Here is a 23744-nt window from a genome sequence, read left to right as displayed (position 1 = left end):
AAAAGAATCAAGAATACTTGATGTTGTTGTAAAACAAGAGCTGGGAGATAACACAATAAAAATAGCTATCGTGATAGGCATATGATCAGTAGAAAATAGAAGATCTGATAGAGAATTGGATAGAATGTAGATAATTGAACTGAATTCTGTTTCAGAACCACATCGCATTCTGGGGTTGAAGACAGAGGAAAGACATTAGCGCTCAACTTCTCATGGCCCTGCTAAGCAAGGTGGGTGGCATCAACTAACTCACTCAATTTGGTAAGCTAACAACTTACTGAGTAACATCTGCAGTAGCACTTTTATGTTGCCTCCAACATATTCAGACACACTAACACAGAAACTGCATGGCAGAAAACAGCAAGTACCCTATTCAAAGATCTTTTTGTAGAGCATATCTAAAATATTTGAGAGAACAGGCAGCATGGGAAGCTAAAAGACCTGGGCGTAATGCTACTACACATGCTGTTGGCTAGCAATTATAAAGCAGCCAATTCAAGAGTGCCATTCATATTCCCTGTCACTCATTGGCTGTGGTCCCAAGAGTGGACATAAGGAAGACGTAGTTTCTACGCACCACAAATCTGGGATAAACTTCCAGAAAATTACAAAACAGCTGAAACACTGAGTTTCTTCCGATCAAGATGAAAAACCCACCTACCTTTGATTAGTACTAAATGCAACATTTTCCCATTTTCAGACATATTTGAGTGTCTTGATGATTTTGATTATGGGAACATGCAAAGTTTACTGCTTTTTTCACAATTGGTGACTGTATGGCGTTTTTATGATATAAAGCACTTGAACTGCCTTGTTGCTGAAATGTGCTATACAAGTAAACTTTAACTGTAGACATTAGCTTCTGTGGTAGTAAGATGATTTACACTGTGCTTATTGAGGCATTTTCAGGTATATGTGGTTCCTGAACTGTTAAAATAGGTAGTTATATGTGTTTTTAGAGAGAATCTCAAGTATTCACAGATTTTAGGTATTTGTGAGCAGTTGTGGTCCCTAATCCCTGCGAATACCAGGGGTTTACTGTACCACACATTTGCTTGCAAATGCTTCCAGAAATAATTCTAAATCAGATGCTGCAGTGTCCCAGTAATAATGTCACCTAATCTCACCCCATTTTAGGCAGACACTTTGCTCAACTTAGAAGTTGGTCTGATTAGTCTAATTAATTCAGGTAATCATTTTTGACTACTTGGGGGAGACTCATGTAGCATTGAAATTGTATTCTAGGTGGTCAGCTAGGACCTGACCATAATGCAACAGGACACTGTGAATTCCAAAGCATTCATCTCCAGTATGCATGGAATGTTTTGCAACAGGAGCCGATCAAAGTTAACTCAAACACTTCAAAGACCTGACAGGACTCGATGTTCCACAAAATATCCTCCTTCTGCTGAAGTTTAGACACACATAACTGGTGTGTTTCTTCAAATACCAGTTCTGACAGTAAGATAAAAAACAGTGTGCCAGCATTCTAACAGCCACAAGTTCTGTCGGAGCCTGAAGAAATTCATGTCTCAAAATGAACGCAGATGTATGCTGAATTGTCAACTAATGTCCTTTGATGACCATATAGATTCATGAAAACATTACAGTGAAAAAGGTGTTGGGTAAGAGGAAGACATGCCTTTAAGGCTACAGGAGAATTATGTAAGTTTGATTTTGTTTGAAGAGGTGAAGGAACCGAGCACCATTTGACATGGATTCCATTGAATGTGGAGAATGTTATGCAATTTTCTTGTAAGCGTTTTAATATATGTGAAGTAAGGTAACAGCTGCTCACACACATAAAAATACTTTTTCCACACCTAATAAAATACAAGCCTCTGTAAGCTTTCAGTTGTTGTTTTTTTAGAAGTGTTTCACAATTTCCTTAAGCATATCAAGATATAGCAGTCCAACATAAAAGGTTTTCTTTTTCAGGGAGTTTTCACATGTTTGTTCAGTGTGGTGATCTTGACCTCAATGCTTCACTCCCAGTTTAATCCCTGGCATTTGTTCAGAACTTCTCTGACCTGTTCTTCTTTCATCAAAAAACATCTCGTTTAGGTCCTGTTGTATCATTAGATGAGCTCAATCGACGGAAATATCAGCGCAACACAGGTATTGGCTCAAATGCGTCTGCATTGTTTCCGCATAGACATTCTAGCATAATCCTGATGGGATGAATGCCAAGTTATGTAAAAATCTGCAGTTCATGTGATGGTGAAGTTGTTCTCAAACTCCCTTCTGTCTCCTGTCATTTTGCCCAGGCACAGGCTGACTTTCTGGAAAGTTCAAAATAAAAAATATCTTATGCTGTCAAAATAAATAAAGGGTAGAACTTCAAAGCATATCTTCAGGACTTGCACTGAGAGAAATCAGGTTTGTCGTTCATGACCAAACAGACTCGTTCAGAGGAATTTAGACTCAACACCAGCTGTAGATCTGACATTTTGATGGTCTTGGCAACCGAGCTTTGGCTTTAGACACCATATACTATTGGACATTTTCTTATGTGAAAACCACAATGTTATTGGAATTGTATGTGAAAAACCAACGGAAAGTAATGCATTACTGTTAAGTTGAATGAATATGGGTTTCATGGTTTTCAAAATATTAACAAAATTAAAATCTGAATAGTGTAGTGTGCAGTTGTATTAGGCTCTTTTTATCCTGTTACAAATAAAATCCTACACCACAAACTAGATAGATGGTTATTAAAAAGGAAGACAAAAATGCCTCCTGATGTGCTAAGCCTGAATTAAAAAAAAAAAAAAAAATCATTGAGTATTTAGGTGAATCTGAAAGCAGTTATTTACACTATTTTTTATTTAAAGGTATCAGGGTAAATGAGGTTGAATGCACCTTTCAGTATCATTTTCCATTTATTTCACAATTATGTACTACTTTAATGCAATCAAATACATTGCATTATTCTGTTGTAATGTAAGGCTCTATATGGACATAGAAGTTCAGTTCATCAAAATCATACAAAAATTAGGAAATATCCAGACAAGCGTAACATTTTCAGTAGTTTTATTGAAAAATGCCTCTTCCGTTTCAGAAATAAATAAGAAAATAAGGCTGTGTAAATTCACAAAATGTGCAGTTGAAACAGTTGAAAAAAGCAATCCTATATCCATAGTTTTGCCACCAAATCCAAACTGCTTTGACAGAAAAAAAAAAAACAAACAAAAAAAACCCCTATATTCTGACTTCAGTAAATATACAACATATTCATGCAATGTAACATTTGGTAACAACAAAAAACAGATTTGATTTGCTACAGTTAGTCAGAATATCTCATTGTTTACAGGCAGCAAAAAATGGCACAAAACTGAAATCGTTGGGCATAAAATTGTTTGCAACCAGTGAAGGATCTGAAAAAGCGTAACATTTTGAAATCGGAAACAATTCAGGCATTTTGTTACTGTCTACAAACACACATACTGGACTACTTTGTTGTTGTTTTTCTCATGATTAGTGCTTTACAAACTTGAGTCTGATGAACACTTGCAGATATATTACAGGCAGACACAAAAGGGAAACACTTAGCAAGCACACGGGTTTGTAACAAAGCTAGTCTACTTGCTACACTTTCTTGTGTCAAAAATATATATATGTATATATATATATTTTTTTCAATAAAGCCAAAGGTATCAAACCCATATAAGTATTTGTTTTGCTCTGCATACCCTTTTAAATGTTTGGGAATTATTTATTCTGGGAAATCGTGTTTGTATGTAGCTATGATGCCAGTCTTCCTGTATTGTCTGATTGTAGTGATCTCTGTCTTCGCTGACCTCTGGAGTCACCGCGTGACTGTATTGTCTCAAATTCTCCAAATTCTCCAACTGGCTCCACAGGTATAGTCTCTACCTCAGGTGCAGGCTGGTAGTGGGTGGCTAAAAGAATATTTGGCCAATTTAAAAAAACAAACAAAAAAAAAACATTGGATGTGGCTTCAATACAGTTTTACATGAACAGTTTTTATACTACACTGTAGAATTAAAAATTTCCTGTTAGAAATAGAAATTATTGCCTCCTTGAGTACCAAAAAACAAATGAAAATTAAAACACCTTTAAATTTAATTTTAAACTTTTACAGTAAAATCTAACATATTTCATTTTTTTTAAAAGTGGTAAAATGACCAGCTTATACCACTATTTAAAAAGACATGAACTGGCTGGAGAAACACATTTTGCACTGACTCAACCAATGTACACAAATACCATGATAACTAAATGAACAAATGAAGCATGCTTTAGTCTGGATCAGAGCTACAGAGCTAAAAGGTCACTAAAGCGTCATGAAAAGGGGTTATGCCAGGTGTAAGTAAGCAGTGGGTTATGAGGCACAAGCTCAATGAAAAGGTTAACATGAATTTTCTTTTCTTTATTATTAGTAAAATGTCCCGGTTCAGTCATTTACAAAGCAAAAAGAAAAAAAAATTAGCTTTATTTACACCTCTATATTATTATTCTGATATCCTCTTTGTTAGTAGCTGAGTTGGTCGGTTTGTACATGCTGCGTCCTTCGTAGAAAATGCCCAGTCTCTGTTTTTTTCCCATTGGTTTGTAGTTCAATATGCAAACAGGCCAGCAGGTTGCCATCACTGTAGCTTGTAGCTGTGACATCGTGTTAGTGCCAGCACACTCCATTTTCTTTCTTTTTGCATTTTTTTTTCCTTTTGTAATGTTAAATATGTCCATGGTGATTATTCTTACAAGCCCCAAAGCAACTGGACAAACATCTCAGAAACAGGACCTCAGAATGTAAGCGGCACTGAAGACTTAGAAAGTTTACTATGCCAAACCTGAAAACAGTTCAAAAAGGATGTGCGTTATTAGCAATTAATTAATGCAATGCAAGTCATCATACATCAGCTAATTGCTTTCATGCAACTTTCAAAATTAAACATCAAATGTCAGGAGGTATTAAAATGTAGTATTTTACAAGGGTTCCCTCCTATTCCCAGAAAAGCTGTTGTAAAACTTAGCGCAGCAAGCTTGCCAAAGTTCTGGCTTCTTTCACATTAGAAATAATACACATGGGATTGTATTATATTGACCTAGGTACAAAAATGTTTTCAGTGTAAAAAATTTATAAGATGGATGGTTAATCTGGCTACAAGTCAGATGCTTGGGGTCTCTTGGTGGCTAATTAGTGCACTAAAGCTCCACAAAGAAAGACCTCCAAAGCCAAAAGTGTCACATTATTTGGATCCTTCTTAAAAGTAGAATGAACAACTTGGCCTCAGCAACATAAAGGAACATCAGCTAAAAGAGGCTATAAAATTAAGAAACTGTAGTTACAATCGACCGTCAGAAACTTTGCAGCATGTAGAAAGTTCTCTAAAATGGCATTTCTAGATTATTAGTATCATTAATAATATTATCATTATTAAACTCAACACCAACCATATTGCAATTAATTTTTTTTAACTTTCAAAGAAAGTACCGAGTCTGTGTAGCATAACAACTTTTTTTTTTTTATTAAGTTTTGTCTGCACATGATAAACTATAAAGGCATTGCACGCTGAAATATCAATGATTTAATTTTGTTTGACTGAGAAATGGACTGAAGTAACTGATGAGTATTTGATTAAACTAAAGACATCTGTTTCAAAGTTTCATTGCGATGATAATTGTAACTATATAATTGTTGTATGAGTTGCATTTTATTTGAGGGAAACTGAACAGTATGCAACTTAGCGGAAGGAAAGTTATAAGCAAAAAGTTTTATCAAAAAACTGAAGGGATCTTACATTAGATCCTTTGAGATCTAACGTGAGAATTTGCTATAATTCCTGGAATTGCAAAAAACCCCCACTACTTATCACTGATTTCATTATATCTTGATTTAAATATCAAAGATTTAGACATATAAAACAGTACTAACAGTATGTTAGCACCAACATACAAGTCGCAAAGAGCTCCATGGCGAAGATTTCAGACAGTTAAGACATCTGCATAATGTAATTACTGTGTCCTGATTCTTCAAGACATGACTTTCATATACAGTTCATGTCAAAGTTCTGCTTTTTAATCTACGTGTTCTAGTCCTTCACATTGGGTCTGAAAGGGTTTTAACTTTGTTTAATAACTATTAGGAACCCGTATATAAAGACCTCCAAACATCATCAATAAAGTATAGCAATCAGTTGCAAATAAAGTCTGCATACATTTCATCTATTTTTTTCCAAGTCAAACCATGCAGGACTTAGACAGTAGTGGGGGTACCTGTGTATCCTTGTCCATTATATGGAATGCCCACACACTGAGAGGAGTCGCAGTATCCAGGGGGCCCCGGGGGTCCCCTCACACCTGGAACACCTTGACGGCCTTGAGGCCCACGAGGCCCAGAGGAACCAGAAGGACCCGGGGGACCTGTTCTCGACTCTCCTGGTGGCCCTGCACAAGAGAGTGAGGCCCGTTTAGGAAAGGGAGTCCCTCTGGAATTTGAGTGACATCACCTGTAAACTTTCTGTGGAAACATTTGGGGTCATGGAGCTGCAGTTTCAATTTTTCAACTGCTCAATTAAAGAGTTTGACTAAAAACAAAAAAAAAAAAGCGAGACACAGTCTGGGGTTGAGTGGAGTTACCCCCAGCCCATTTGTCTAGACAGCACAAGCTCAGGATGGAATTTCCCCTTTCTTCCCCCCTTTTCCACAAAGTGAATCCATGTGTTGTCAGTGCAGCCATTCTCCAACAATCTAAATCTCTTCACCCTCTCCCCACCCCCAACACACACACTCATAGAACTGAGTCATCTGTGTAGACTTCCTCTCTCTAGTCCTTGGTGTTTTCTCGCTTCATTCAGAAACAGAGTCTTCAGTGTTTGCTGTTGAGTAACAGACATAAATAAACGTTTCCTGTTGCTATGATTTGAACTGCAAAAGGGACAGAAATGCTAAAGAAAATCATAGAATGCTTTTAGGAAAACATTCTAAGAACATAAGAAATTTTAAATGTTTCTACAACAGCATATTAGCTCTGAGTTAGAATGGACAAAACTAGTCTATTTAGTTTTAATTGAATCCTTCCTGAATATATAACCACCAATAGCTCTGAATATTCAAACTTGGTGGGGAAGCATGATATTCATATGACAGAACCCCCACCTTGAAAAAAAAACATGGGAAATTATGTACTGTGACAACCCAAATAAAGGTGTTGAATTGTAAGTGTAGACTGTGCTTTTGTCCAAATAGATACAACAGAGGAAGTTTCATATTACTGACTCTGGCTAAGTTTTGCCAGTGCAAAAAAAATAAAAAATGAACGCAAACATTTAGTATGATTTGGTGACCTTGGACCGGTTGCAATTTGATATTTAAGTTGATTTCCTTCATTAGAAAATATCAAAATAACATTAACTGTATTACCCGGTGGTCCAGCTGGGCCTCTTTGTCCTCTAATATCGTTTCCAGAGGCTCCTCTTTCCCCTTTTTCTCCTGGTAAACCTGCAAAAAAAAAAAAAAAAAAACAGAAGAAAAGGAATTAAACACTAACACCCTTAACACACCGTTCCCCAGCATGAAACATTGTGGTGGCAGCATCATGATGTGGTTATACAGATTAAGGAAATTTTGAGTAATATAAATTATCTAGGGTTCTTTTTGTTGCTCAACATTAAAATTATTACAGTCAATATATTCCCATGACTTCTGAAAAGTACCTCTTTCTCCTTGATTTCCAGGTAATCCTGGAGTTCCAGGGAATCCAGATCTTCCAGGTTGTCCGGGCTCTCCTCGGGATCCAGGCTCACCAGGAGGGCCGGGAAGACCTGGAGGCCCAGGAGTGTTGCTGCGATATCCAGAGGGAATCTGGTTGAGCAGCACATCAATTCTGCTCATCTGGCCTGCAAAATTCAGATGGATTTCATCAAGTAGAACTTGTCAAGGACTATTAAACTGCCAGAAGCTTGGGAGATGTTTTGCTCACTGTTCACAAGCTGTTCACAAACTTGTCTGGCAATGGAACGCATCATGTTCTGGGATGCAAAGTCGCCCTGGAAATCAAAGACAGCTTAATGAAGACAAGAGTTCCTTTTCTTGTCACAGAAATGTGTAAAACTTGCATTTAGGTACAATCTACCTTCTCTCCCTTTTCTCCTTTAAGGCCAACAGGTCCCTTTCAAAAACAATAACCAAGTCAAATCAAGCATAGAACATTTTCTTTCATCATATATTTTTATTTAAGTATTCAGTACATACTGGGCTTCCTGGGTCTCCTGGTTTGCCTGGTTTTCCAGTGATCCCTGGTATACCTGGATTTCCAGGACTTCCCTAAAAATGAAAATATTTGAAATCTTAGTAAATCTTAGGGCAACATTTTACTCCTGCTCCTAACAGTTGTATAACAAGCGGCAAGTTGGGATTTGTGCTCTGACATCTGCAGTGGGGAAAATCAGCTGCCAAGAACAGCGGAGTACATGGAAGTACATGTACACCAACCATCACGCTAATGACTCTTGTGGCACTCTGCATGCTATATACCATGTGCGCTCTGTTAACATGATGGCTGGATTAAGCAAATTCAGACCTCAGCAAACCACCGCAAAAGGGAAAATGAGAGATGGATGCATCATTCTCACAACAGTGGGGGAGCCAGTCTGGTTTTTATGTGCTGTTCCAGCAGAGTGGAACTGTGGAGCCAGAGGAGCAGTTTTTCTTTTTTTTTGTTTTTTTTTTTTGCAGATATACAATATCAGTAAAATATAGCACTAAGCATTATTCATTTGGTACCTATAGATACTCACCATGGGCCCTGGTGGGCCTCTGGGTCCAGATGACCCCTCTTTTCCTGGTGGCCCCTTTAAAAGAAACGACATGCAGTCACATATGAGTTACAGCTCCTTGGGGAGCATGGTAGTTTAATATATCATTGTCCTAATCTAAGGGGGTTTTTTGCCTTAAGAGTGCCTTTTTAACTTAAGGAGTAACACCTTTACAGGCTTAAATACATAGTTAAACACCAATAACTTACTCAAGATACCATATAAGGCATGATGTTAAAGAGCTTGATTCATTTTAAGGGCTTTTGACTCTATACATACTCTATGCTAGCATGGAATTCTTACCCGAGCTCCGCTTGGTCCAACAGGGCCCAGAGGACCGCGTGGCCCAGGGGGACCCTGGGAAAAAACACACACACACTTTACCATAAACAAATCACCAAAAACTGTGTCCATTTATGTAGCCCTCCTAGTGCATCTAACGGCTTTTAATATGCTCAAAATGCACTTCTTTCGTACATATTTAGCCAAAGATAACACATTATTTTGCTTGTAGAAACTCTAAAAAGTCTCCTGTGTCTCATGTGATCGTTGTTCTTCTACAACAGACCACATTAGGTCAAATTGCAAAGATGCTGCTGCCAATAGACTCTGAACATTACAGGGTGGGATTTTCTCCCATACTTTCTTATTTCAAGCCCAAGCAGTGGTGATTTCCTCACCAGCTCAATGGTGGGAGTTGAATGAATGACATCAGCTGGATAAAATCAAATGATTTTTACTCCATGTCAAATGGCTCAAACGTATCTGCTGACATAAGTAACAGAAATGTAAAGAACCTCTATGAACTTTGGTTACATGCTCAAACACCTAGAGGTCACTTTAAGCCTTTCTAAATCCCATTCTGCTTCAGTTACACGGATCTTTTATTGTCTGGAGTAACAAGTAACAAGTATTCCTTATATCAATTTAAGGCATTGCTGTTCTTTTAACGTTTGTCACTCAAGAGAACCGAATTAAGAGTTTGGTCTTCCTTAGGGTTGGCATGATAAAGCTCCCAAATCTCATTGTGGTGTCATCCTGATTGTTGGACTAAATTCACATTCCAGTGTAAATGCTGCTCCTTGTGGATAGTTTCTAGTTTACTGATCATAAACCACATATGAGTAAAATCTTCTTACTTGCAAACCAGTAATGCCTGAATCTCCACGATCTCCCTTAGGTCCTGGGCGACCCTAAATAGGAAGAGGAAAAAGAAAGGATAGCACACTTTACTTTTACCCATTTATTTGTTCCATGTTTGTGATTGATGGGATATTTTAATAGGATCAGTAAAGAAAATAACAACGCTCTCTGGATGTCTGGAAGATAGACGAGGGGAGTGAGATGTGTTTTGACGACAGTTATAAATCCCACTAAGTGCTGATGTGCAGCAAGTGTTGAATCAGGCATTCTAGTCTACTTGAAGGTAGGCGGGGATTGCAAATGATACAATTAACAAAACACAGTTCACTGCCAAAAGGATTTGTCAATGAAAATTAACTTACAGGTTCTCCAGGCCGAGAAAGTCCTGTAGGGCCTTGTGGACCTGGTGGCCCCATCGCACCTGGGAGTCCTGACTCACCACGTGGACCCATTGGACCCTGCAGCAATACACATATCATCAGCAAGATGGTAGAAAATCACAATATTTGGAAAGAAGGTTAAAGTCAAACTTAATTATGCCTGAAACTGTGCTGACAGATGATTCGTTGTTTAACAATGACAGTTCTGGGAAATGGACCTTCAAAATATTTGACGTGGGCCTCCTTGAAATTTACTGTGGGGAAATATACATTTAACTGTTTTCAGATGTGTGCAATTTCTATGAACAGGAGAAATTAAACTTTAAGAGGCAGACCTCTGGAATAGTTTTCTTTATCTAACCACTGCTGATATTCTAGATTTACAAGCCTTATAAATCCAGAATACAAGATTTATGCATTTTCTGAATACAAAATGCATAAAATTAGAATTTTTTTTTGCATTTTGTCATGATATGATCATAAACTGCAAAGGATTTTATTGTAATTATATGTGATAGGCCAACACAAAATAGTGCATAATTATAAATTGGAAGGAAGATTATGCATTATTTTGACTATAAGATGGAAGTGTAGCCCCAGTATTTTATTCTTTGTAAGACCACCTTTTACTGTTATTACAGCTGCAAGTGTTTTGCAGCATGTCTCTACTCATTTAGAAACTGCCCATTCTTGTTTTTTAAAATATTATAGCGGATGCTCAATCAGATTCAACAAAGAGAATCTGTAAGAGGGATTTCTAAGTCATGCACACAAGTCCCATAAATATTCTGGCATAGGCCATTCTAACCATAGGCTTCGCACTTCAATAAAGGGCAGCGCCTTCAATGGCAGCAACCCCAGGTGCCCCGTCTTCTGGGATGGGCTCTACTGAAATTAATTTTGTGTTGCTTCGGTACAATAACACTAAAATCATTCTGATTCTGATTCTGATAAGGGATGTGGGTGCTTTATCACCCAAATTTTTGTTAGTGGGATGGTTAAGTACACACAGTCTCCCCACAGTTTTGCTCAAAAAATGTACTTCTATGGGTATGAGTTTGTATTTATTCCACTAATATGAGCGTGAGACTGATGTGAGAACAGGTATCTGGGTTAACAAACATCATAAATGGTGTTGAGTGTTTAAATTTCACAAACGCTTGCTCAACATCTTTTTGGTACATATGAAATATCATGTGTCTTTCACATGCAAAGTACATCGTTATTGTGTTCGCAACTAAGTTTGCAACATAAAACATATTTAAAGAAATGACACCACCAGAAAATCACAGATTTTTTTGCAACAAATCAGAGTATCCCTGTGATGAAAAAGAACCACTCTGTGCCAGCAAACCAGAATACTGCACCAATAAAAACACAGAATAAATATTACACTTGAATTTAGTAGACTGAGAATATGTAGTTAAGCATGCAAATATACTAGGTGTGTTTTTACATTTAGCTTTTACATTTCATTTTTAGACTCAGACCCAGCTAAACTATAACTAATCAATTTACTGTAATCAGCAAATTTTCTCACACATTTGCTGCATCTTCTTAAATGGCTTGAGGGAAACTGCAGAGTGGGATTCTTTTAGCTTTCTCTTAGCAGTTCAGCAATTTTGCCACTCATCTGTAGTGCTGCATGGCATCAGAAAATCTTGCCGATATACACTGCCTGGCCAAAAAAAAAGTCGCCACCAAAAAATGGTCGACCACATTTCTTCCTGGAAGACGATGGTTCCCCACCATCCTTCCAGTTTTTAATGATGCGTTGGACAGTTTTTAACCCAATTCTAGTAGTTTCTGCAATCTCCTTAGATGTTTTCTCTGCTTGATGCATGCCAATGATTTGACCCTTCTTAAACAGACTAACGTCTTTTCCACGACCACAGGATGTGTCTTTTGCCATGGTTGTTTAAGAAATGAGGAGTTACTCATTGCATCAGCTGGGGTTAAATAACTTGTTGCCAGCTGAAAGATAATCGCCTATGCAGTACTTATCCAATAGGAGGCTTGTACCTATTGTTTAGTTAAATCCAGGTGGCGACTTTTTTTTTGGCCAGGCAGTGTAGGTTCAGATATAAGACTATTAACCTCTTTCCTCTTTTGTCTGTGCTTCCATCCCTCTGTGAGCTTTAGCATTTTGGGTAATGTGTTTTGCCCGGCATGAGCACCTCCTACCTGTGACTCTGTTCAACCTGCTAAATATTACATTAGCATGAAAAATGTGAGTTCATAGTTGGAATGTATAAGCCAACAATTATTGCACTCCAAATAGTCCCTTGAGATAAACACTTTGCACACACTGATATTTAGATGATGATTTATTAGCAATATACTGTGCAGCTTTACTTTTTTGAAAAGGCCAGATTTGTGGAATGCACAGCAGTCCTGTTGACAGATTTTGCAGCTCCTGCAAACCTACCAGGTGCCCCTTGGCTGCATGGGTTATTGTTTATTGGCCTAACCCTGCTTTCAATTTTTCCACAACTTCATTCCTGACATGTCTGCTGTGCGTGTTGATCTAAATGATGCTGTTTGCTCGCAGTTGGTTTTTATGTACTAATTAGATGACTGTAAAAAAGTTCAAGAGGTAGTATTACTTTTGCCCAACCATGTGTAAAAACAAACAATAATAGTACAGGACACAATAATGGTATTCACTAGTAACAATTTTCAGCATGAGTTGAGTGATTTAAATTTGAACTCACAGGGTTGCCAGGTGTTCCTCTATCTCCTCGAGGTCCTTTAGAACCTGGACTGCCCTGAAAAAAGTGAAGAGGCAGAAGCACAGGCTAAGCATAACAACAGAAGCAAATTCTGAAGCACTTAAACCACAGGCATTAGGACTTCCTTGCTGGGCCTAAGTGAGTTTACTGGGTACACATATTGCAGACTGTTGTTTTATCATGAAACATTTATCTCTTGACACTCATCCCTAAGCACTCATTTCTTTGCAAGACGTTAGCCTCATTCTTTGTGCTGCTTTCTCCATTTGGAGAAAAAAAAGTATTATGCAAGAAACATTCTCGGCTACATAAAGTTCAAACTGTGCAAAGAACGTGCAACCCTAGTGGAAAACAGTATGGCTATATCATCATCTTCAAAACATCTAAGACTTCTGAGAAAACAATTTTATCAGGTGAGGACAGACAAAAAGCAGTGATAGCAAGGTTTACCGAGGGTCCAGGAGGCCCCTGGGGCCCAATGCTGTCCTGTGTACAAGTACAGGAGTGGGGAAGGGAAGGACACTTGGCCTCGTCTCGCTGGAGGGAAAGAAGATGCAGAGATAAAAAATGTAACATACATGCTTGCTTTAGTTTTATTATTCTCCCTTTTAAACTCTGACACCTGAAGACATTTCCTGCCAATCTAAAACAAAGGAAATTAAATTCATGACCTTATCCTGGATATCTCTGTCTTTTGCTTTGTTAGGGATTTATAAAAGATGAGACAGTTTTGTAACCCATAAAAGGCAAGAATGGATTAATGTTGAAAGTGTGACCCGGAAAATAGGGCTTTGAGACCAAATTCTGCAGCTGCAGATTCATTTCACATTTCTGCATTGTTGACTTTAAGCATAACGAATTACAACTCCAATCATTGATGTGATGTATTCATATCTGGAGAAAATTACACATAAATTGCTTGTAATTGGCTAAAAGTGCAAGTATCATGTATTTCCCACAGAACATAAATGAATCTTTTTACTGTCAACTACATGAGCCAAAGAAGGACTTGTTTTTATGCAATTGGGACTATTGCTTCATATAGTAAAATTATCAGAATTACCAAGGATACAAAGTTCTTTCCAGACAATTTGAGATGTTTTTTTTTCCTCTCTAAACAGCTGTTTTTAGCAATAGACCAATAAATTGTGTGGTGTATTTTCCCGATTGTCTATCATATAACTTGCTGGAATTAGAAATGTTGGCAGATTTTTCAGAAATCTCAGAGTTAATGATCGACAATCTAGAGGTGAGAGAGGATCTGCTGTTTTAGGAATGTGGTCTGCGAGGCTAATTAAAGATGCTAATGACAACCTGAAATGTAAACACTGTTATCCTTTTCATTTTTATCTTTGTTTCAACACAGTACAAAATGTTTAAAAAGTTAAATAAATATCAGAGAAGAAGCATTTAGCGTATTTGTAGAGCAAGCACCCCATATATATTGGTCATGAGTCCTCATCAGGGATTCAATTTACAACTTTGGAGCCTTTGCTGCATATCTTCCTTCCTCTCTCTTTGCCTATTTATTCTCTGATTAATGTAACCCCAACTTTAAAATCAATCAATTTTCCTAGAAGCAGGACCATCATTTTACAAACAATGTGAGACATTGTAATATGTCAGCATCCATCCCATTTCTATTTTGAATTGTTTGGAAGTCTAAAATGACACTTACTGTGGCTGGCAGCTCGCAGCATTTGTCTCGGCTAATCCAGCTCAAACTGCAGACAATATCGAACATCTGGAGCTGGAACTACAAGATACAAGATACAAGACATTGAAGGGTGTTTCAAATAATTCCCATTCCTAATATTAAAAAAAGTACAGAGCTGGAAAAAATATAATAGAATCCAGGCAGAAATGGAGGCTTTCAGAATTTCATTCTTTCAACAGCCAACCCTGGGGATAGTTAGAATTTAGCTGGAGCATTAATGCACTACAGATTTGAGATGTTCATTGTTTTGAACACTCCTAGATCCTCTTCCAGATGTCACTTTTGCATTTTTAACAAGCTTGGCTTGTTTTGCTCTTACTGTTGCTGAGGTCTTCTTTGAACCTGAAGACTTGACCATCTTGCCAAGCACTTCATAGCCTTCCAGCGTAATGTTGTTGGCCTCCTTGATGGGTTTCTCTGCCACCTCTTGGCAATCCACAGTGAGTTTGACTTTTTCTGGTGAGATGGTAATGTGGATCTAGAAGAGACAGACGATGGAGAGGGGGAAGCTTTTAACAAAACATCCTTGTCTTATTGAAATACCACCTGTACCCAATTTACTCATGCACAATAAATTTGTGCATTGGAAATTTAAAAAGGTGGTGCTGGGACTTATTTATATTTTGAAGAGATGTGCTTGTTCTCAAAAAGAGAACAATAAGGTCCTATAGTAACTGTATCCCATTTAATGTGGGGAGTTCAGAAGTCTTAAGCCTATAAAACACCTTGTTAAGTACAGATGAAATTGCCCTGAAATCCTTTTTGATCTAGCAAAAGACTGACATTTGATGCATCTAGACAACTCCTTAAAAAAACCTTAAAAACCTATGCAACAGCTAGCTATTCATCTGCTGTCTGTGATTATATAACGACTGAGCGAAAAAAGTGCCAAATTCTAAGATTTCCTGTGCGTAGAGGCCCCATCCACACATCTTGAAACAATATCTTCTGCGGCTCGCCATCAGAAGTCCTACACTTTCCATACTTTTCTCTTTGCAGTTGCAAATTTTCCCCCACTCTAAAGTCAAACAAGATCTCTTTATATCAGGAAAAAGCTTGCTACCATTTCTCTCCACAAAGCTATATCAACCACAAACCAGACCATAGTTCCTGGCAACTATTCACAAAATTACAGTCTACTTCCTTGGAAGCAGAACAAACTATTTGGTGTACCACAAAGGGGTAAGAGGTGCCATTTATTCCAGGGTCCTGGCATAAATGTAAACCGTGATGCCCTTCAGGGTTTCCCAAACAATTTAATGCATTCTTTTTATGCATATATGCTTGCATATATAATGCTTGCATATATAGCACCTCCTTGACCAATAAGTAAACATATGAAAATACTGAAATCAATAAAAAGTAAATCTAGAGAAATCCTGGGAGCATTCAAAGCTCCCTTAACTGAGTTGTGAGATGGTTCCAATGCAAAAAAGTGTTGACAAATTGGTCATCTTAATGAATTGCTAACAATTTGTTTTGTTGCTTCAGCTCTCTACATGTTGACTCTAGCTCTGCTTTAACTGATTAAACATATTTGCATGATTCTCAGCAGATAGGGTTTTATTTTTCCTGGCTCCCTCTTTCCTGTTCTGTCATCTTCCAAAATCCAAAATCTTGAAAGACAGTGTTTTAATTTCATTTATACACTAACAATTTTATTTCTCTATGAAATTATATAAAAAACACAAGTTTGTATTTTCTGGGGTGAAACACAATAAACACTGAGAGTTGATTCTCATTTACATTGGTGTTAAAACTATGCTTCGACTAATCCTGAAACCCAAAGTCCGCATATTTATCTTATCTTTTTAAAGGGAGTTTCGGATTTCTGTTTGTGCATGCAAAGGATAAGGAAAATAAGTACATCTTGAATTTCCTCTATACTTGGCTTGAATTTTTTGTAACGTGAGGATCACATCAGCAAAGTGTGGGAGAGCAAAAGGGGTCATTTTTAGGACCATTGCTATGTAGCATCTTCAAGAACAATCTCCGATCTATATGTACCATTGATGTTATGATGAATAAAGATTGAATAAAAAAAAAACCACTACTCAGGGAATTTGATGTGCAAAACCAAGTGCTTTTAGTCAAAACCAACAAAACTCTGAAAAGGCTGATCATTGTCAGTGAGATTTCAGCTTGGATGCCAAAAACACAAACTCTTTGAGGTCAACCCAAAAGAGCCAAAAAAGTTTCAGAAAACCACTGACAACATGTAAACTCAAACCACCACCGCAGGCAGCGCCAGCACTTACTTTGCAGACCAACAAATAAGCAGCTAGGTAGACCACTATGGACTCGCCATCTCATGGAATGGCAACACTTCACCACCAAATAGCCACCCAGTGCACATTCAGACAACAGTCTTCACTACGGCCACAAGCTGAAAACCGAAACACACACGTACATTCAAAGATTAGTCTGCTTTCCAACCAGACAAATGAAGAAACGTTTAATTTTCATCAAATACTGAGCCAACGTTTTCCAAAGACCCATTCATTCATGAAGTTACCTCACAATTAGTTGTGTAGTTGTTGAATGGTTGAACTGCAAAACTATTTAGTGTCCTCTGATGTTTGGGCCAGCGCATTTCTCGAGTGAACTTTGATCTTGGATAAGACTCTTGCTCATTAAAAAGGGGTCACTAATTATGATAACCTTGCTGTTGGAGAAAAAAGGATTCTATATCACAAATAAAAAGGGACTCATAGTCTGTGTGAGGAAACTTTAAATGCAGTTTGACTTAACTTGGATGGTTGTAGTTAAATTCATCAAAGTCAGCAGGACGACATACTGAATTCTATTGTTCTGCTTTCCACATCCCACAGTGCTAATACATGACAAGAACTGTTTTGTATTTTCCTGGAGATTCTTGATGTCTTCGTTTGCATCTTGTGAGAAACCGTATTGCAATAATTTTAAGAAGAGTCAAGCATAAGGATCTAATATGTGGATTTATATGCTGGAAAGAAACAAATACCACTACTGTGAGGTTCAATATTTTGAGTTGGAGCCAAGCTTTTGACAGATAGCTAGAACAGTGTAGATCTTATTTACAAAAACCCATGTAGCTCTTCAGCATAGTACTTCATGATCTACTATGCTGAAAGAAACTGTTAAATCAAAGTATCATGGTCTCAAAATCTCCTAAATCTGTTGCCATGCATCTAAAAACCCTCAACAACATACATCAGATGCTATGAGACTTAGTCAGATTTAACTACCCCAAGAACATAATTTTCACCTTTGAAGCTGTCTCTATCTAATCTTTTGCTCATTTTAATTTCACTGTACTAAAACTTAATGTTTGTAGTAGAATATCATTTACTCTTTGTATCTGCGACTGGTTGGAAAATCAAGTCCTGAACCAGACATTTTGCACATTACACCCGACCACAAAAGCATCAGACTTTCTTTCCCACCAGCAGCATTTAAACTTATTTATGGCTTCTGAAGCTCATTTATCAAATTAAGTGCCTGGTTTAAATAAAACAAAGCTCAAATGTCAACTCATGAAAAAGGGGTGCTTCAAAAATCTCAACAGTAAGACAACACTGAGATTAAAAGTAGAGATCTTTTGATGGGTAATTTGAAACTGCTCCACAGCAACAAAGCTCACAATAAGGAATATCTCAGGCAGATGAAATAAGGCAGAAGAGCAACACAGTCACACATAAAAGCATGTCAAAAGAACTATATGTGAAAGGGGAGAAATTGAATCTAAATACTTTAAGATGCCCCAAATTACTGGAAAAACTGTGATTTTTTTTGCTTTTGTTTTTTACAATTATCACTATGAAGTACAAGAAGATACTTATGTTTTTAAGAACCATGTGGTATGTTTACCTTATGGAAACTGCCATGGAAAATTCGCTTCACTTGCGCTTCATTAAAGGCAGCTCTCTGAATCTCTCCTCGGGTGTCCTTGTTGTAGAATGTAAGAGTTTGGGTGGAAGCTGAAAAGACAAGAGTCTTTGATAAATTCCTGACAGTATACTCTGATGCACGCAATGGTCAGGATTATAGAGAACATATGCTCATGGCTTGCAGGTGATTGTGATATTCACATGAAGTTTTTGCATTCCTTCAGAGGGCAGAAGAACAAACTTACAGCAGATGTTCATTTTAAAAACGAAAGTTTTTTATTACAGAATAACAGTGAAGAAGGCTATTCCTAATTTATCCTGAGGGCAATGAACTGAATTTTCCATTAATGCCATTATCTCACCCAGTTTTGTAAATAAAAGAAAAAGCAAGAAGATGAAGATTCTCTCCAGAGATCTGTACAGTGCTTTGGATTCCTAACCCTTGATCTTTTCCACATTGTGTCACGTTACAACCACAATGTGCTTTAGTGGAATTTTCTGTGATAAACCAACACAAAGCATCACTAAACTGAGAAGATTGGAAGGGAGAACGCGTTATTTCCCTTAATAAATAGGAAAAAAAAAATCTAACCTGCATATGTATTTGGTCCTTTTTACTCGAACAGCTCTAATACAGTAAAATTATCTTTAGAACTCTTATTGCAAAAAGTAATTGAGTAATTTAATCACAGAATAAATGCAGCTGTTCTGTGTATGCCTCAGAGATTTGTTAGAGACCAGTATTGAATAAAAACCTTCAAGGATAAAGTTGTGGGGAAGTTTAAAGCAGGACAAAGTTATAACACCAAATCATAAGATTTGAATATCTTACTCAGCACTGTTCAAACCATCCTCTGAAAATGGGAAGCGCTCAGTACAACTGCAAACATGCCAAGACACAGCCATCTATTTAAACTGACTTGCTGGACAGGGAGAGCATCAATTAGAGAAACAGCCGGAGGTCAGTCTGGATGTGATATGAAACAGCTAGCATTTGAAGGTAATCTTGAAAGTAAGATAAATATAATAAGTCTAATTTCAAGTAGGGACAGAACACCATCCCCAGGCTGAAACAAGGTGGTGGTAGCATCATGTCATGGGAATGCCTTTTTTTAAGGAGAGGGGAAAGTTGGTCAGAATTTATTGGAAGATGGATGGAGCTAAATATTAGACAATCCTGAGCACTGCACAAGACTTGACACAGGACTTGACAAGGGTTGCTCTATCAGGAGAACAACTCTTACCATGCAGCTGGTGTGTTTAGATCAAATCATACTCGCATATTAAAATAGTCAAAGCAAAATCCTGACCGCAACCAAATTGAGAATGTGTAGCAAGACTTAAAAATGATTGCAAATCCCAATAAGATACATTGAAGTTTGTTTTTAATGTGACAATATCAGACAAGGCTCAGAGGGTGGCAATACATTTGCACGGCACTGCAAGTACTGAGTCAGCCACACAACTTTCCCTTCTGACTGGCTGATGGAAACTTACGATTCATTGTGACTCCGACCTCAGGGTTGTTGTTTTTGTCAGCAATCTGCCATACATCAAAAGGTTCAGAGGGCGTATCAGGCAAGAGGCGGAGGAGCAGGATGATGGTGTAAGATGGGGGAAGACCATCTGGGTGGAGCTCCCTATTAAGAGATAAAAACATTTACTGTCATGGCACTCATCTTGTGTTTACATTGCTAAGCTAACATTAAATGAAAATCCATCTGCAAACATAATTGTCTTTGTTAAACATGCTGAAAAATCTTTAAATGATCATTTCCACCTAGACTTTGCCTAACTTGCATGAAAAACCACTTGTTCCATGTTCTCTAGTCCCATGTAGTTCAAGGTTTTTCACTTGATTGCATAGATAGTACTTTACTTCTGTAAATACCTAATGCCGTTTCAACAGAAACCCTTTAAGGTTATTTTCTCCTTCCAGGTAAGGATAAGGGAACTGGGCATGTAGTAACTAAAATCTTTTGTTCAAGATCATACAAAAAACAGGCGAGTGGGCTTAGTGCTGGGAACTACTCTGGAAATCCCTCTAACTACAGATATGAATTAGCCCACAGTCATTTATAATGACATTATAATGAAGCTGAGGAGCATCATAGAATATATAACAGAGAAAAGACAAGGTCAGCTACTTTGGGAAAAACCGCAATCCAAGAGTTACACACCCTTTATTTTCACACGAATAGTATTTTGCTCAGACTCTTACTTGGTGGGTTGGGTTAGGTAGGAGTCTTTGTGCAGCCTGTACGCAATGTAGCTGTTAAAAGAACCAGTCTCCATGGACACACCATTCATGCCGGCGAATGTCCGGTCTGTTATGTTGAAAGCTTCAAGCATTCTGAAGCCTAAAAAGAAAGAATAAACAGAGCAACAATAAGAAGATGAAAAATACAAAGAAAATGTCTTAGTAAAGTCTATAAGCGCTCTAGAGATTAATGTGCAAGGTGTGGTATTTAAATGCTTACCAGGTGTGGTGTATCCATTGATGTAGATTAGAGGGCAAGCTGCAAGATCACAAGAGTTTATAAGACATTGGAAAAATAGATTAGGTGTAAACACGCTTTTGCTTACAGATGTCGGCACATTTATTGGCATCACCGATAAAGATGTGTAAAAGTCTTACAGTACTGCAGAAGTACATTGCCACTGTAAATTTCAGAAAAAGCAACACTTGGAGAACATTTTATCGAAGAGAAAAACATGCCATTTTAAGAAAAAAATTCTGGGGCAATAAAAAATTTTTGTAGCCTTGTGGTCAACACCGTGTGGAATATTTTTTTCAGTAGGACAACAGTTAGCAGTTTATAAATTTTTCCAAGTTGACGCTTGTACAAACAGAGCTGATTCTTTGTTCTTTTCTTCTTGCACAATTTGTGTGGGCTGTCCTGGGTCCTCTCTTATGATCTTTTCTCATCAGCTCACGCTTAAAGTTTTCTTTATACGTTAGGTCTTGAAAAAAAAATCGGTTTGTGTTTAATGAATCATTTTGGTGTCTGTTTGGCTATGTGTGTTTTAATCCTTACCACCCGTTTTAACTGTTCTGCAAGATTCCACCATATAGTGTAATATACCACTGCAATAACATATTAAAATTGTTATGCATTTTATTTATTTTAAAGTACTCTTAACAAATTTATCATGGGTGCCACTATTTTCATTCACTGCTATACGTTTTTCATTATTTTGTCCATTTGTGAAGAAGCGTCCCAATGCACATCACTGAATTACCTTCCACTGTAGATGTACTGATAAATCAGTTGGAATATATCAGATTTGTTAGTATTTGTCTTACTTGATGTGGCGGTTTCACAGATGAAGGTGATCAGGTTATCCTGGATTTTATCAAAAGCATCGTAGTCGTCGACGACAAACACGTGCCTCTCAGTGGGCTTGCTGCCAATAACCGTCAGTTCTCTCATGTCAACATCAGCTACGCCAACCACAAACACACTATAGCCTATGTAACACATACACAAAAACAAACAAAAGCTATTGTTAAGTACATCAAAAACCCACAGGTGAGTTGACTATGCCTCACATTACTCTGAGTTTCTTAAACATTCAACCACAGGCCTTTAGCCCTGTTATAGAAAAGAAAGGGCTTCACAATTGTACTCAAAAACATTTCTTAGGCACAGTGCAAAAGCAAGCAGATATTATGACTTCATACCAGAGTGCTGCAGTTTCTCTGCACTCTTCTTTACTTCATCCTGGGAGCGTCCATCTGTGACAACTACCAGCACTTTCGGGACGTTTCTTCTCATGCCACTGTCTGATGTAAAAACCTTCTCGTAGACATGCTTCAGAGAGACACCTTAAGAAAAACAACCAATATATGCATAACAATCCCAAACAATTACTTTGTTAAACTGTCTTTTTTTTTTTAGAGAAGTACCAGTCTTGGTGTTGCCGCCTCTGTAGCGAACTGACTGCAAAGCTGATAAAACAATTCCCTTGTCGTGGTAGGTGTTAAGTTTGAATTCAGTCTTAGCATCATCGCTGTACTGCACAAATGAAACCTGTACAAAAAATATATGAAAATAGATGGGTTAAGGCTGATGATAGAATACAGAAAAATAATAACAGTAAGTAAAAATAAATTATTCAATTATGTAGTGTACACATAAGTGTATGTCTTATGTGAAAGGTTTGACCTTTCACATCCAACTATGTCTTAATAGTTTTGTCTGCCTTAAGGTCTGTCAGTATTTGTCAAATATTCTCCTATTTGAGAGATTCAGGAAGCTTTAAATGTCCATTAATGAAAAATAAATTGGCATGTACTTGTCTATTTTTAATATCATGTTTAAAACTTTAAAGGTGAAACCGACCTGGGCCATGAGATAGTATCTACAACAACAATTTGATGATAAATCTAAGGTCTATAGTTCGAAAAAAGAAAATCTATTTTTATTTGGCTATATAAAATGGTAATGTTTTTCACATCATAAATTTTGCTACTTTGGATTTCGGTTGTCTTTCATCCACACCTCAGTCATGTAAACATCACCACATTATCTTTATATAACAGCATTTTCTGTTGTATCTAATTCTTTTTCCAAGCCAAAGGGAAAAACCACTACGACATCCAAACTACACCAAATCCAACTCAATGCAGTCTGAGTGACCTTTCATCCAGAATAAAAGCTACTTGTACAGAGAGTTCCCTGTTTTCCTGGCTATGGAAACAGGACTTAAGTAACCTCAAATGAGCCAAGTTGGATCTATGAGTGAGCCATTAGCCTAATTCCAGGCCACAGTTGTTAGAAAAATTATGTTTTGTTATCATTCTTACATAAGTAGTTACCAGTTTGCTCTTCATTTATAGGTTAATTATATGTGTGAGACAGAGCTAACCTTTCTTTAACCCTTAAAACATGTTCTTTGAAGATGGTCTTCTGAGAGTTTCCTTTGTCGTAAACCTGTTTATACTCTGTGCCTCCCTACGTAGCAATTCCATAGTCGTAAAACCTACCTTTGTTATGTGTTAGTTCATGAGTGACTGCTGATCTTATCAGCACCAGACCCCTTTCTTTTGTTTTGTGTTAATAAAAGGCAAGTTCTACTGCAGAGTTTCAGAACACATGGTGAGCTGTTCAGAGGAGCAG

The 23744-nt window shown here is 37.5% G+C and overlaps 1 protein-coding gene across 6 annotated transcripts in view; it reads right to left on the bottom strand.

Annotated features, from left to right (window-relative positions):
- Positions 1–3016: 3016 nt before the first annotated feature.
- The window catches only part of col12a1a (collagen, type XII, alpha 1a), a 67916-nt gene continuing 47188 nt past the window's right edge, over positions 3017–23744 (bottom strand). For 5 of the 6 annotated variants that reach the window (XM_032546356.1, XM_032546359.1, XM_032546357.1 and 2 more), the window contains 22 exons: positions 22532–22655; positions 22307–22450; positions 21929–22093; positions 21102–21140; positions 20843–20981; positions 20119–20261; positions 18602–18711; positions 15072–15230; positions 14714–14791; positions 13486–13572; positions 13018–13071; positions 10286–10381; positions 9920–9973; positions 9084–9137; positions 8763–8816; positions 8218–8289; positions 8099–8134; positions 7946–8012; positions 7680–7862; positions 7387–7464; positions 6241–6411; positions 3017–3902 (listed from right to left, as the gene is read on the bottom strand). In XM_032546356.1, the coding sequence (XP_032402247.1) occupies positions 3745–3902; positions 6241–6411; positions 7387–7464; positions 7680–7862; positions 7946–8012; positions 8099–8134; positions 8218–8289; positions 8763–8816; positions 9084–9137; positions 9920–9973; positions 10286–10381; positions 13018–13071; positions 13486–13572; positions 14714–14791; positions 15072–15230; positions 18602–18711; positions 20119–20261; positions 20843–20981; positions 21102–21140; positions 21929–22093; positions 22307–22450; positions 22532–22655 (2265 nt within the window). In that variant the 3' untranslated portion in view covers positions 3017–3744. Of the gene's footprint in view, positions 4815–6240; positions 6412–7386; positions 7465–7679; positions 7863–7945; positions 8013–8098; positions 8135–8217; positions 8290–8762; positions 8817–9083; positions 9138–9919; positions 9974–10285; positions 10382–13017; positions 13072–13485; positions 13573–14713; positions 14792–15071; positions 15231–18601; positions 18712–20118; positions 20262–20842; positions 20982–21101; positions 21141–21928; positions 22094–22306; positions 22451–22531; positions 22656–23744 lie in introns of all 6 variants that reach the window. The other variant, XM_032546360.1, reaches the window with a different exon arrangement.

The sequence above is a fragment of the Xiphophorus hellerii genome, chromosome 19, assembly GCF_003331165.1.
Source record: "Xiphophorus hellerii strain 12219 chromosome 19, Xiphophorus_hellerii-4.1, whole genome shotgun sequence".
Classification (NCBI taxonomy): domain Eukaryota; kingdom Metazoa; phylum Chordata; class Actinopteri; order Cyprinodontiformes; family Poeciliidae; genus Xiphophorus; species Xiphophorus hellerii.
This window is presented reverse-complemented; position numbering and strand designations above follow the sequence as displayed.